General features: G+C 43.0%; 1 protein-coding gene across 1 annotated transcript in view; it reads right to left on the bottom strand.

Annotated features, from left to right (window-relative positions):
- Positions 1 to 15,776, bottom strand: part of LOC141762066 (thyrotropin-releasing hormone-degrading ectoenzyme-like) — a 151,559-nt gene that overhangs the window by 135,758 nt on the left and 25 nt on the right. Inside the window, exons 1-3 of the mRNA XM_074625906.1 lie at positions 14,327 to 15,776; positions 10,280 to 10,524; positions 805 to 1,081 (exon numbers count right to left, since the gene is read on the bottom strand). The exon at positions 14,327 to 15,776 is cut by the window's right edge and continues 25 nt beyond it. Coding sequence (XP_074482007.1) covers positions 805 to 1,081; positions 10,280 to 10,524; positions 14,327 to 14,821 — 1,017 coding nt within the window. The 5' untranslated portion in view covers positions 14,822 to 15,776. The remainder of the gene's footprint in view (positions 1 to 804; positions 1,082 to 10,279; positions 10,525 to 14,326) is intronic.

Raw genomic sequence — 15,776 nt, 5'->3', positions numbered from 1 at the left:
AAAATGTTATAATTTACGACGAAAACACGGACAACTCCCAGACCGGACAACACCGTGGTAGCAACCTGTCAATCACAAGGTAGCCCCGCCCTAAAGCATCCTCTGCTTTATGGTCTATTTGACTCTAAATGGGACCATAATTTACTAAATGAACATCATGCTGTATTGAAGAAGACTTGAAACTAGCGATTGAGACCATAAACTCATGTTTACAATGTTTACTGAGGTAATAAATCAAGTGAGACGTCGGCTCATTTTCTCAGAGACTTCTATACAATCAGACTTCTTTTAGAAACCAGAGGAAGTTTAAGGCACTTCAGCATTGGTTTCACTTCCCAGACCTGGAGGTTGCTGCCTCTATAGACGTAGACATGTAACATCCCCTGTTACTTCCTGATTCATTATGTCAAATATTACCTGAAGATATTTAGTGTTTTAATTCCGCACATGAGGATTTAATGACAAGAAACACAGTTTAGAAATGTGTCATCATGTCGAAATAACGAGCTTCTGTATTTCCTGTTCCATCCACACAGGTTTCATCACATCACTGTTTTTTCTGTCTCTCAGCCTCGAGACAAACAGGAGTCCCAGAAGAAGAGACAGGGAGCAGAAATGATGAAAGAAGAGGAAGCTCGACGACACAGAAGAAACAATATTTGGTATTTGGTACATACTGAGATCATTATGTAAAGATCGCAGCGTTTTGAAATGTACATAAGAGCACCAGAAATGTTGGGAGCGGTTTACACTTTTTGGAAATCTGTTTGACATTTCGTTGTGTGTGTGTGTGTTGAGACTGACCGTCACGCCGCCGTCGCTCGTCGTCTCTCTGTAGGTGAAGTTGCAGACGGCCCAGGCCAGGTAGTACGTGGACATGCGGGGCGTGCGGGCGAAGCGGTTGGTCAGCCAGCCGTTCTCGTCCGACAGCGAGCTGCTCTCCACGGGCATGTTGGACAGCGAGGTGTACTGCGAGTCGTGGCGGAGGGTGAGGGAGAACGTGGCCTTGTAGATGGGCTCATCGAAGCAGGGGAAAGCCTTCCGGGCGTGGATCGGACTGAACTGGGTCACCGCCAGGTACCTTCGAGAGAGAAACAACAGAACGGTGTTATTGTCAAATTAAAGGAAGACGTTCAGAAGGACTTCAAATGGATGCGATGACAATGAAGATATTTTCAGCGCTGCAAACGATCTTAAAAGTCATTCACTCTTATATACAGCGAACACACTCCAAATGGACGAAAAAGGGTTGTCTAAAAGTAAAGAAGTTGTGATGTTTTATTCAGTTTTACATGTTAAAACGTGTTGCTTTTAAATTTCTCTTTCACTTTTACAATGTACCGACATCTATGAGGCTTATAAGAACTGATAATGCACATTTAATGAGCTGATAACAGGCTTATTGGGTGCATAATCACTACGATTGCTAGAAGGCTTTTTCACTCAAAGGGACTGTATGCAAATTTGCTTTGCCAATGTGTGAACTGATTGTAACCTAACCTAAAAAAATAGACCTTTCGCGACTTTCTGGGTTTCCTCGTTCAGCCTGTAGACTGCTGCGGGACGCTTTTCCAAGAAAATCCATCGGATGTGAAGTCATGTGCGCTCACAAGTGCCTTTAATTTCAGCACCTCTTACAGGGCTAACAGTGTGCAACGGAAGCACAAAAAAAATAAGTTTTATCTGGTGAAGCCCATCAGTGAAACAGGAATGTGACTGATGACGGGGGGAAAACTAGGATCAACATCGGCCGGGCCTTCGATTCATGGAGGGACCTTTGTTTGGGAAGCTAACATTACTGCCAAGCAGGTGAAATATAAAGTGATATTGGGCTTTTAGCTGCTAATGTTGCTAACGTTAATCAACATGATGCCTGTCAAACACGTTCAGTCTTGTGTGTGTTTTGACCAATGCTCGCTCGCGTCAACGTAGTGCGAGCACAAGCAACAGGACGCTGACTGTCGTTGACTTAACAATCACCGATTCTTACATAAAGTCCCTTTAAAGGATACGTCGCTTTTGGGCAGTTGCTGAATTGACTGATGCTGTTGAACCAGACTTTATCATCGTATTTCAGATTGGATCTCAATGTTCTAGGATCCACTTAGATCCATTTAGACCTCTAAAAGTGTCTCAAAATAACGTCCAATTTCCAATATTGCCATAAATCAGTCCTGCTCACTGGTTTGTAACACATCATGAAGAGCGCTGCCTGACAGATCTCTACACTCTCACATTATATATCGTTATATGGACGAACCTCAATTTGCTCCACATTTGGCCCTGAATCCAAATGACGTCATTAAATCCAATGTATTGTTAAACAGAACTGAATGACCCCTGAAGTGACCCGTAATCCAGTTCATCATATTCTCACATTCAGCTTCAACACACCTACTGTAATAAATCCATCCAGGATGAGTGACGCTGTGCTATAAAGCAGGATTTTGTTTCAGTCTTTGAACCTTTCACAGCTATCAGAGGAGACATTTAAGGTGGAATCAGAGTTCGGATGGTTAAAGGATAATCCTCTGAAGTTGAAGTTTCTACAGGAAGACAGTTTCACTTCTTCAGATGTTCTTGTTCAGGATGAAAAAGGAGCTTCCGCGCAGAGACAGAGATAATCCAAAATAAACAGGAGGAAATGTTCTGTTTCCTCCTGATTTCTTTAAGCTCAGTTCAACGTTTTCATATCAGAGCTTTGTTACGTCCGTCTGTCAGTCAGCTGACAGGAACAGGAAGACAAATTAAAAGTGCAGGTTATAATCCCTCTGGAAACTTTCCTCCAGGTGTTTGTGGAGGGAGAGATGAAAGGAGTAAGAGCGGGAGGATGAGGAGGAGGTGGTGAGGAGAAAGCACAGGTGGAGGAAGAGGGGAAGGTGGAAGATGAAAGACGGAGACGAACAAAAGTGAAGGACAAGAAAGATGTGAGCAGGAGGAAGAGGAGGAAAATATCAGAAACCGCCGTGAAGCTCTAAATATTCACAACAGAGGAGGACTACTGGAGGAGGAAGATAAAGAGGAATAATAGAGGCAGAGGAGGAGAACGATGAAGGAGAAACGGAAGAAGACTAAGAGGTGGAGGAGGAGGATGAAAAGGAAGAGGAAGGTGAGAGGGGATCAGAGGAAAAGAAGGAGAAATATAAAAGAGAGGAGGAGGGGAAGTTGATGAAGAGCGAGGAGGAGGAGCAGGATGAAGACTAAGAGAGAGGTGTAGGGGATGAGAGGGGATGTGAGGAAGAGGAGGACATGTGAGAGGAGAGGAAGTAAAGGAGGGAGAGATGAAAGATGAAGAGGAGGTGGACTGAAGGAGGACAATGGATAGTGTAAGATGAAGAATGAGTTAAGACAAGAGAAACTGAAAGGAGGTGTGGAGAGAAAAGAGAGAGCTGGAGAAGAAGAAGCGGGAGGAAGAAGAGAGAGGACTGGAAGTAAAGGAGGAGGAAGAGGAGGAAAGAAGAAGAAGAACATAAGAGGAGAGAGCAAGAGGTGAAATAAAAGGAGACACAAAAAGATGAGAAAGAGGACAAGAGGAGTGAAGGGAATTGACGAGGAGGAGTGAGAAGGAGGAAAGGAGGAGGAAGAGTACTAGATTAATAAAGGGAAGAAAAGAGGTGGAAAAGAAAGAAAAGAGGAGTGAAGAGAGAAAGAACGATGGAGAGGAGAACATGAAGAAAGGACTAAAACGAGGAAGAGGGGGAGAAGTAGGCAAAGATGAAAGGAGAGAAGATGTGTGATGTAAAAGGAAAGGAAGAAAGAGATGAAAGAGAAGAAAGAGTGGAGGTAAAATATGAGGAGGGATGAGATTTAGGAAAAGAAGAGGAGGAGGAAAAAGGAATGGTAGAAAGAAGAAGAGGTGGAAAGAGAGGAAGAGCAGGAGGAGGACAAGGGGTAAAGGAGGAAGGGAGGCATTGTGAGGATGAGGAGAGAGAGAGAACAAGAACAAGAAGAAGAAGAAGAAGAAGAAGAAGAAGGAGTGAAGGCAGGAAGAGCAGAGGAAGGAAAAGAGGAGGAAGAGGAGGAGGAAGGAGTGGAGAAAGATGAGATGGAGAAAGAGTAGAAGTAAGAGGAGGAGAGGAAGGAGAAGAGGAGGAGGAGGAAGGAGTGAAGGAGGAGGGGAGAAAGGAAAAGAAGAGGAAGGAGAGGAGAAAGATGAGATGGAGAAAGAGTAGAGGTAAGAGGAGGAGAGGAAGGAGAAGAGGAGGAGGAAGAAGGAGTGAAGGCCAGAGGAGGAGAGGAGAGAGTGGAGGTAGGAGGAAGAGGAAGGAAAAGAGGAGAAGGAGGAAAGAAAAGAGGAAGGGGGTAAAGAAGGAGTAGAGAGAGGAAGAGGTGACAACAGAGTCAGTGAGAAGAAGAAAGAATCTGAAACAAGGTGTGGAGAGATGATGATAGAGGGAGGAGAGAGGAGAGAGGAGAGGAGAGAGGAGAGAGGAGAGAGGAGAAAGAGGAGAAGAGGGAGGAGGTAGGAGGTGAAAAATGGAGGGAGGAAGAGAGAATAATAAACAGAGGGCGATCAAGGCAGACAGAGAGAGAGAGAGAATAATGGATAGAGCCTGAGAGACGAGATAAAGAGACTATCTATTAGACTGTAACACACACAATACACAATAAACACACACACTATACAAATACACACACACACACACACACAAACAAATACAAACACACACACACACACACACACACACACACACTATATAAGAGCTCAATAAACTCAAATATTAACACACACACATCGTGACATCATGCAGATTGTCAACTGCCAAGGCAACGCTTGTTGTCACAGTAATCCTGATTGACAACCAAGCCAACAGCGTTGCCCCGGACAACCACGACACGTAAACACACACACACACACACACACACATAAACACACACACATCAACACACACACACACTCATGCATGAATTCATGCGGCATCGTGTCGCTTCGTCTCCTGAACGCAAAGAACAGAAAAATGAAAATGACATCATTTCCTGCCGTAATGTTTGCCATTATCTTTGTGTGGAGACACCACAGAAGAAGAGTGCAGGCGCTGAATGACACACACACACACACACACACTTACACTCAGGGAAACACACACCTCATTTAGATTCAGAGATTTTACTGAAGGAGAAACTGTCGACTCAGGTGCTTTTCAGTTAGATGTAGAACTGATACACACGCACACACACGCACACACACACACACACACAGGACACTGATCTCTTTAAGCAACGTCTCAAATTGCAATTCCCTGCTTTCACATAGAGGAGACTGCAGTATGTGTGTGTGTGTGTGTGTGTGTGTGTGTGTGTGTGTGTGTGTGTGTGTGTGTGTGTGTGCGTGTGTGTGTGTGTGTGTAGCTATAGCTTTACACAGGAAGCCGGTGAAGAGGCTGATTCATCATGTTTGGTGTAAAATATATAACAACATGTGACTGATGGCTGAGGAGGTATTGATGGAGGGAGGGAGGAGGAGGTGAGGATGTAGGAGATAAGAGAAGGAAGGAGGAGGAGAGAGAGGAGAGAAGGAGGATGTTCCTGTTCCTCTTCGTGGACCATGACCCCAGAGAACATATATTGCCAAGAAGTGAAAGTTCGTTTCAGCGCCCAGCAGCAGAGCTACGCTTCCGCCATTTTGGACTGAAAGAGACGACCAAACGCCAGTAAATGTGAATACTATTATAACTATTTACTTGATTATTTATTATTATTTGACTGTTTTTTTCATGAGGGTGAGGGTTTCTTGACAATATTTGTCATTGTTTTGTGTTGATAATTGATTTCCAATAATAAATATATACATACATTTGCATAAAGCAGCATATTTGTCCACTCCCATGTTGATAAGAGTATTAAATACTTGACAAATCTCCCTTTAAGGTACATTTTGAACAGATGAAATAAATGTGTGATTGTGAAGTTTTCTTGTAGAGATAAGTTTTAGAGGTCCCCTGTCATACACATGAGGAGATTGAGTGGAAATATTGACCTGTTGGTGATGTCAGATGAAGAGTCGAGGGAACACCACAGTCATTAGGATTCACTCTCAATGTCTCATGAATTTAAAGGCAATCCATCCAATAGCAGCTGAGATATTTCACTCTGGACTGAAGTGGTTGAACGCTGCAATCATGTTAATTTCATTCTCAGGTAAGAGAGTCGCCTCTCAGGTCCTAAATGACATCGTGGGTCCATGAAGACCTCTATTATACAGCTGTTCCTCCTCCTCTGTGCGCTGGAGAACGAATGCATATATTAAGCTGCTTCAGCTGACTGCCATGTTATAAAGCGTCGGCCACTCTGCAGCAGTATCGATCTGAAGCATCTCTGGATGAAACCATGAGAAGCAGAGAGCCAGAGAGTGAACTGGTGATGAAGAGGAGAACCTCCGTTAACCATCCATCTCTCTCATTAACACTCCAGCATCTCAGTGCCTCGTTAGCGGCCTTACTTCTCCTCGTTAGCTGTAATTTCTCTCCTCGTTAAAGAAAACAGCCTCTGTCTAATGAAGAAGTTCCTCTCAGGATGTGAACGGGGAGGAAACGGCTGTTTTTTGGGGTTTCTTTTAGAAGTCGGAGCTCTCGGTGATGTTCTAAAGCTCACAGCTGGAACATTTTATCAACAGGGGGCCGATTTTAATGGCACGAGCTCAACGACCAACTAAAGCTGAAGGTGTTGGACCTGTAATGCGACTCAGCAGCGTCTTCATCGGGATACACTGCAAGAATAAAACATGAGATGCCACTTTAGCTAGAAATAAAGTTGGAAAGACGATGAGCCGCTGTGATCTGAGGTCATGCTGAGTTCTAACTCACTTGGGTTCCCAACCTGAGGGTCCCAACCTCCACTCGAGGTCGTCAAAGCCTGGGTGTAGGGGTGTAAAGATGCATTCGCACAAGAGCAAAGAAAATTTTCGCCCCACTTTACTGGCGCGAGTTGGACCGCCGGTATCGTTTGTGTCTATTCGATCTAGACGCACCGGAGAGGAGGAGGAGCTTGTCTCCATAGATCCATTTCTCTTGCTTTGTACATGTTGTAGAAGTCCCAGATATGTCAGAAAAACATAAACGCCGTCGTGTCTGGGTTCATAACATCACCCGGCGGCGAGCTGTATTCACATACAGTGCCATTGCACTGACTCTATCTAGCAAGCTGCATGTCGCTACTGCAGTATGAACCCAAAATAAACAGATTGTGCTGTGATTTATTTGCAATAAACGGATCAAAATGATGCCGAAATAACTACATAATAATGTTGATTAGTAAAAAGTCTGAATTCATGCTTTGTCAGATCTGTCCGCAAGACAACAAGCAAAAAGCTTTTAAAATGCTTGTTTTCTGAATGGTGTTTGGATGGATCAGTGCCAGGCTATGCAGCTGCTCCATCCACACTCAACATAAAGCCGTCTACGGAGGCCCGCGCCACGGTGTCTCGCACGAGTATAAACAAAACTTAAGGCTTCTGTCTTTTGCGCTATAAAGTAACTGGGAACTGATGTGAAGCTGAACACTCTGGGGTGTAAGAAAATATCTAAAATATCTCACTGTTCTGCATAAAAAAAGTAAACTTTTTAACTCAGATTTTTTGGTGTGCTCTTTATACTATATGACAGATTTTCTAAAATCAGATTTGCAATATATCGCAATATATTGAATTGTTACCCCTGTATCATGATACGTATCGTATCGCCAGATTCTTGCCAATATACAGTCCCTAATACAAACACAATTATCTTTATGATAGTCATGTCAAAAATATATAGTCAGAAACCAGAACTCAGAGTAAAGTTTGAAGAGTTTAAACCTTAAAGATACTTCTGTGAATCTGACTCTGCGTAGAGAAGCACAATAACAACTCTGGTCCAGTTTCCTCCTTTACATCAGCCGAGTATTGACGCGCCTGTTGTGATGTCATGTGATCAGCAGGTCAGCGGAGTCGGTCCTGACACACTGAACCATTACAGACTGGTTTCACTGGGAGACGACAGCAAACCACAACACCACAACATCAAACTCACCCCCCCCCCCCCCTCCCCTCCCAGGATTTAAGCATTTAAGCCCCGCCTGGGGTTCATAGTAACTCTGGATATTAAGCAAATCTCATGTGTGTGTGTGTGTGTGTGTGTGTGTGTGTGTGTGTGTGTGTTAGCATTAGCCACACAGCTGCATGAAGCTAATCCTTAAACTAACAGTGAGCTTTGAACACACACACAAGTCTCAGCTATCTGGACAGCTGACATCTGAACAGCGACGTGTGGATCTGACATTTTAAAGCTCCTTCTACGAATTAAATTAAGATTATTTTTCCTGTGTGTCTTTGCTTTGCTGGTTAGTCATCAGATTAACATATTTACAGTAGACTGGCATCTTTAAGGGGTGTTAGTCATGTGTTTGAAACTGGCTTATTCACATGTATTTATTCTAATATTATGCTCTCACAGCAACACTATCTGTGATTTCTTGCACATGCTCACAGGCCTGAACACTCATGTTGTTATCGAGTGTTTTGAAACACTGGGTTTATCCTCTACGTGACGTTTAAGATATCGGTTGAGTGCACAAAGCGGACTGTAAGCAGGTTTCCTTTGGCTGGACCATTAAACTTTAACTAACAGGTTGTTCTGCTGGTCCATCAGCTGCTGTATTGATCCCATATTGATCCAAACAGCAGCAACCAGTGAATATGGGACCACTACAGACCTGATCGGTGAGGGATTACAGCAAACGTGTGTTTAAAGTGTTCGGTTTTAACTGTGAGACACAAAAATACATTTTATTTACATTCCTTGGTTATTTTTATGTAAAAATATTCTGCTTCTAATAGCTTATTTTATCAACGGTTAATTAAATCTGCTGCAAACACCCGCTGTAATTACTAAACAAGACTGATGTGAATCTGAGGAAGCCGATGAGGAAATCAATGATGCAAGAAATCTACACTAATATTAGGGAAGGAAACATGGAGTCAATGTAAATAAGCAAGTCTCATTTGATGGATCATACAGGCCTGGTTTAAAATTAATTGAGTTTTAGTAATATTGGAGGTCCAACAGAATCTGCTTCGGTCTTGAAGTATCAGACAAAGATTTTTAATCGTAACTTTATCTCACAGTATCATTCTAAGGTCAAGACTTTTGAACAAAAACTATTGTTTTAAAACAAAATAAAACACAAGAGGTTGCATGTTATTAGCAGTGTTGTTGTAAAGACCAACTAAACCGAGATGAAGTTATGACCAAGACCAGAGTGTGTCGAGAACGAGACCAAGACTTTGACGGGTTGAGACTGAGCCATATTAGTGCAAATAAATGACTAAAAAATAAATGCAAAAATACATAAATAAATAAAAACAATGCACAAATAAATTAAAAAAAAAATGCAAGAAGAAATACATTTAAAAAATAATAAAAATGAATAAATAAAAGGGGAAATTAAACAGAAGAGAAAATAAATGAGGGAATTAATACAAAGATAAATATATAAAGAAGCAAATTAAATCAGAAATATCAATTTATGTCACATTTTATCAATTAATTAAGGGCTACATTTATTTTTAATATTATTTTTGCTACATTTAATGACAAATGTATTAATTTATCAAGTCATTTATATATTTTTTCTTTTTTTTTTATTTTTATTTTATCAGGTTGCGTCCTTCATAATCACAGCATGTTTAATGAGTGAATAAAACTTTAAGTGTAACTTAAAAAGTTTGAGCCCGAGAGCGTCCTTATATGGTCCTGACTTCACTCTGTCCAATCACAAGTGAGCTCCTTCTGATTTCATCAATTAACTACGACTTTGTATTTCTACAGTAAGTGGAACAGACGTTGATAAAATGTTCTGTCGCCGCGGTAACACAAAAACACACACACACACACACACACACACAGATGGAGGCCACACAGTCACAAAACTCATGCATGAAATAATAAATGTATCTCCACACAGTCTGTTTCCCATCAGCACCGAGGGGAAGAAATCTGATGTGGAAACAACTCTGCAGCAGAGGCTTATGGGAAATTCATAAGGAGGGAGTGAGTGGTTTGATAAGTGGAACACACACACGCAAACACACGCACACACACACGCAAACACACACACACACACACACACACAAACACACACAGCGGTGTGTTTGAGTTAATCAATGTCGTGGATGTGAAGCTCTGACCTTTTCTCGTCCAACCACCTGCTGCTGCAGGAAAAATGACTGTGTTTCAGTGTGTGTGTGTGTATGTGTGTGTGTGCGTGTGTTTGTGTGTGTGTGTGTGTGTTTGGGCGTGCGTACCGTTTCTCTCTCTGCAGGATGTAGGAGCTCCTGAAGAAGCCCAGCAGCTCGTCCTCGATGGCGGCGTCGAAGCTCACGTTGAGCCGGTAAACTCTCATCGGCTTCATCTCGCGGTGCAGAACGACGACGTACATCTGGTTGGCCGGGTAGGGGAAGTGGCGGTGGACGCGCATGGCTCCGCCGCCGGGCCTGTTGGCGGGACGGCCACCGGCGCCGCCCTCTGCCGTGACGGACACCCTGTCCACCTGGAGGGAGGAAGAGGAGGAGGTAGAATGATGAACTGTCAGATGATGATTTATAGTCTCATTCACTCTTCTTCTTATTTTTATGTTCATTTTTCTGCTGCTATTTTTCGTAGATGTAGCTCGGTAGTCTCCATTCTTAATCTTTTACAAGTTCAATTTACAAAAACAATTTACGAGCTCTGATTATCCACTTGTTTCTGCACAATGAGACGGTTAATAACTATAGCCTTGGGGGAAACAATAGATGGAAAAAGCAAAAAACTGGTGAAAACCAGTTTATATTTCTCTTCTCCTTCTGATATAATCTTCATATATGCTAAACTCAGATTTCCTCTGTTTCATATCATCAAATAAATAAAAAACAGATTTGATTTCAGCTGATTTTCTGTGGAGTTATTGACTCCTGGTTGTGCTATAGGGCAATGTTTTATGAGTGGGTCCATAGTGTAAAGATCGTTCTAATGTTTAATGTGGAAGATAATGCATTCAGTGATGCAAACTGCCCAAAGGAAAAGAAGGAGAAACACACACCTACTTTTAAACATGATGAAAGACTCGGATATCAACAAGTTTTTGGATATGTGCTAATATCCCAATGCTGATTCAACCCGTCTGTCAGGCCTCACGTGTACAGAAATTGCGTCTTGATAATGTAAACTCATTAATACAGTTCAAACACAACCTTGCAGACTGCACACACATTATATAAACAGATATTAGCTGACAACTTAACTGAGAAATGTTGTAGTCAAACAACAGCGACAATCACAACATTTCACTTAGTGTCTCAGCAGGTGTTGAAGGTAGAGAGACGGACGTGTTTTAAATTAAGTACAAAGTAACTCTTTCGCAAGCAAATGCGTATTATTTGTATATTTTATATATTATTTCTGCATTATGTGTCAGTAAATCATCCTCTGTATGTTTATTTCCTCCAGTTTGATGCTCATTGTCAGTTCATTCTACCTTACAATCACCCTTAAAATGTTCTCTGTGCATCACATCATATTAACATCAATACGCTGTAAAGAAAAAGAACCAGAGAAATCTACAGCAGCACCTGCAGACTGATGAAACTAATGAAAACTGGAGGGGAGAAACAGTCATCATTAAGCAGAGACGGAGAGCTGAGGTTTGACCCTCTGAGATGAGCAGCAGTGCATGATGGGAACATGCCCGGCAACAGTGGGAACCATTAGGAACCTCTGGGTCTCTTTGTTGTCACACATCAGCGCTCCTCAGCCAATCAGATGCTGAGTGTGTGTGCGTTTTGTGTGCGCTTGTGTGCGTTTCTTCTTTGATGAATGAAGTGATCGATAGGAACAGAGAGGCTGCTGACACACAGAGGAAACGTCGGGGATTAAAAGGAGGCTTTTCGACGGGGTTTTCTGGCGAGTCAGCGAACGCGGCGCCGCGCTTCGTGATGCCTTCAAGTGCTCCACTCGACCAAAATTGCTTTTTAATTGTGTTTGTTTGTTGATGGCTTTGATTTCGCAGCTCAACTCATCACTGTCAGGACAGTTTAACGGCACACATTGTTCCTGTTTGAAATCTTTTATTAATGTGTTTTGTGATCTGGTCAGTCACCGAGGCGGAACCAATCGCTGCCTCGGGTTCTTCTCAGCACGACTTGTTAAGGATTTGTAGTTCATGTAATAAAACAAAACCACCATAATGATGCTTTCGGCCTTTTTTCTACTTTAGCTTTGTTGAATGTCGAATGCATTTGGTGCTCGTGACATTTCTCTGACTCGGAGAATAAAGCGCTCCTTGCAGGAGTGTTTTTTCTCTGCTCTTTCTACCAGCAGGTTGTATTTTTATCCACATTTGTTTTTTTCTTTTCATAAAGAAAAACTGTCATGCCCGGGTACCTCAGGAGACCTGCCTGGCGCCCAACAACACCTCTTAATTCACAGAGTGCTCACATACAAACACAAAAGGGAGCCGCTGGGTTTTTAATTGGCCTCTGCCCAAATTAGACAGATTCATCCTCTTCTCACATTAGCCGAGATGACCGGGCCTGAAAAAATCATCAGGCGCTTTCTCTGAGGCTTTCTCTCTCTCACCGCGGCGCTCGTCTTGAAGAATTCAGCTGAAACAGCAACTTTGACGGTTAATTAGTCTCGTTAAGGAAATCTCTGAGGCCAAATCTGGGAATAAACATTCTTTGTTAGAGAGTTTCCGACGCAGAGAGCAGATATCAGGATGCAAACAAGGTGCTTTGTTTGGAAAGAAGCATAAGGAAAGTTATCAGACTGTGAACATCCACAGGTAGCAATGCACCTGTCTCTGAAACGGTAGGAGGTATACGTAGCCTAGTTCTCAATCACTGTCATGTACTACAGCTGTAACACCAACACTACAACTACTGAAGAAGTTCAGGGGTTGGGAAGAAACAATAACCAACACCTGAGCGCCTTCTGAAAACTTTTTTCCATGCAAAAAGACACCATCCTGTTTTGCAACATCAGCGCCCAGCAGCCGAGCTACGCTTCCGCCATTTTGGACTGAAAGTGACTACCTGACACCTACAAAGTGCCGTACAAAAGTAAAACAGAATTATTTCTATTCTATTGTCATATTCTGCGGAAATGTCCTGTGTTGAACAATAAAACATTCTAAACATAATTAACGTTTTCAGTCCAAAATGACGGCAGCATCTGATGTAAAAAAAACACAGGAGTTTCGTCGCTTTGCTTCTATACTCTTTGGCGTGATAACTCTCTGCACTTCATACAAAAAAAGTAATATTTATGTGGTAAAGCAAAATAATTTGGATATTTCTGAAACACGTACTTCATCTTGTACACCAACCATACTGTATGAAGTTGAAGAAGTGGACGTAGTCAGCGTGATGTCACCCATTGGTTTGTGGACTACGGTTTTGAAGCCTCGAGTTCGGCATTTTGGTCATCACTATCTAGGTTTTTAGACGTTGCCATCTTGGTTTTTTAGGCGACCAAAATGTTACAATTAATTTTATGAACTGAAAACACACTGTGAAAGGGTTAAAGTTCTAAGACGAGAACACAGACAGCTCCCAGACCGGACAACGCAGACAACTAAATGTGACCATAATTTACTAAATGAACATCATGCTGCAAGCAACGTATCCTCATACAACAGGTCATATGATATCTTACGAAAAGTTATTCCTCTTTTATAATCAGTTTTTCTACGAATGTCCAACAACACGTGTCAATTTCTTCTCGTTACATGCATACAGTATTTTCAAAATAAACTTCCGTCTTCACAGGAAACAACTTGGTTAGGTTTAGGCAAAAAAACGACTTAGTTAACTTTAGGAAAAGATCGTGATTTGGGTTACAATAACTACGGAAGTGGCGTTACTGAAGTACGGAAGTTACATGGCAAATAAATCAACGTTCACCCGACCTCCTCCCTACACGGAATTTGTCGCTCTTTATACTTCCTCGTTCACGATTACGTGGATTACATACAAATTGATTTTGTGGGATATAAATGGATTACAGTGCATTTGTTTCCGTAGGTATAACTACGAACGCTGTATGAGAACAGTCTGATCCGTTTAACCTCAAAAGAATCTAGCATCTAGTACCAACGATAGCCACCGCACGACCTGAGAAAAGCCGCAACGCCACCAAACCAACGCCATTTTGCAGAGATTGGCTGAATATATTTTGTGATCAGGTCATGAAGGAATTGCCGTTTCTATGAATCAAACTGATACGGTTTGCTGACATTGCCGCATCACAGATATCATGAGCGTTCATGTTTACCAAAGATTTCTACAGATTCCTACCCGTACAGGCCACCGTACCTCAAGGCGGTCGGCGTGCAGCACGATGAACCGGGTGGCGTTGATGCACTCCAGCTCGATGCTGACCTCCCCGGAGAAGGTGAAGTTGTCCATGTAGACGGCGAGCCGCAGGTCGTAGTGCCGCGGCCTCAGCGATCCCGGCAGCCTGGAGTTCCTCCACGGCTGGACCGCCTCGTCGTCCCCCCTCTCTCCCGTCCTCTCCCCTCTGCTCCCGTTCAACCTCGCTGACCCTCCGGTGCCCCGCGAGCCCGACTCCCCCGTTGCCCCGTCGTGATTCTGTCCACCGCACTCCTCGAAGCGGACGCTGAGCACCACGGCCACCGCCGTGACGATGATGAGGGTGAGGATGGACAGGGCGAAGCCCAGCACCAGCCGTTTGTGCACCGTGATGTGGCGCTCGGTGGTTCGAGGCCGGACCACCACCGACTCGGCCCACTGGTCCGAGAGGCCGCGGCCATTCCGCATGGCTCCCGGACTGCTGTCGTTTAGTCCCATTTAGATAAAAGTGTCACTCTAATGGTGAAGAAAATGTCCTCAGAAAGGAGTTCTGGTACGGAGAAACACTCATTTATGCTCAGGTCTGATTCCAGCTTGTTTACAGATGATTCAACGTGAAAAATGGTGGTTTGATCGTCTGTCAAACCTCCACTCTGTACTGCTACTTCTGAAAACCTGACCCCTGACCTCGCCGCTCCGCCGCCGGACCGCTCTGAACGTCCTTCAGCTGGGAGGTGGGAAACCAACACCGCGACACGTTTTACATTTCAGGCAACAAAACTGACAAAACAGAAAGGATGAAATGGTCGTGTGCGTTTTGGTTTTGCGGTGAGGGGGGAAAAAAATCAATGCTGCATGGCTCGATTTCAAGTTCTAGAGGAAGAGGAGGAGGAGGAGGAGGAGGTATGCTGTTGAGGATGTGGCTATACAGTGAGCGTATCATCCATAGGCTTTCACTGGAAATCAGCTGGGTAAGCGAAACCACCACAGACAGTGTTACACTGGGAATAAAGCCTTGTTATACTCTGGCAAACAACCTGAAGTGACAGATTATACATTAAAAATCACTTTTAGATGATTTAAATCCTCATTCTGAGCTTCAGAAACGTCACATGGATCGACAAAGACTGAGCTCCTGAACCAAAGGGGAGATTTAAAATCAGCAGGTTATCGTCTCCAGATTGTTATAAAGTTAATTTCTTCTGAGTTAAAGCTCAGAACTGCAATAAAGCATAAATAAACCCCTATCGTACTATTATGGGATTATTATTATGAAACAGTGGGAGATGAAAGTGCTTTACAGAACATTAAGGTCAGTATTAGGAGCCACGGATGCACTATGAGTACGATTAGATGAGGTTACAAATTTTGGAGTCAAATGTTTTGTTATATTTCTTTGTATATTTGCCAAGAAATTTGTCACGACTGGTTAAATATCAGCTCCTTTTGTTGG

This window comes from Sebastes fasciatus, chromosome 23 (genome assembly GCF_043250625.1).
Source record: "Sebastes fasciatus isolate fSebFas1 chromosome 23, fSebFas1.pri, whole genome shotgun sequence".
NCBI lineage: Eukaryota > Metazoa > Chordata > Actinopteri > Perciformes > Sebastidae > Sebastes > Sebastes fasciatus.
Note: the sequence above shows the minus strand (reverse complement) of the source record. Positions and strands in the feature narration are given on the sequence as shown.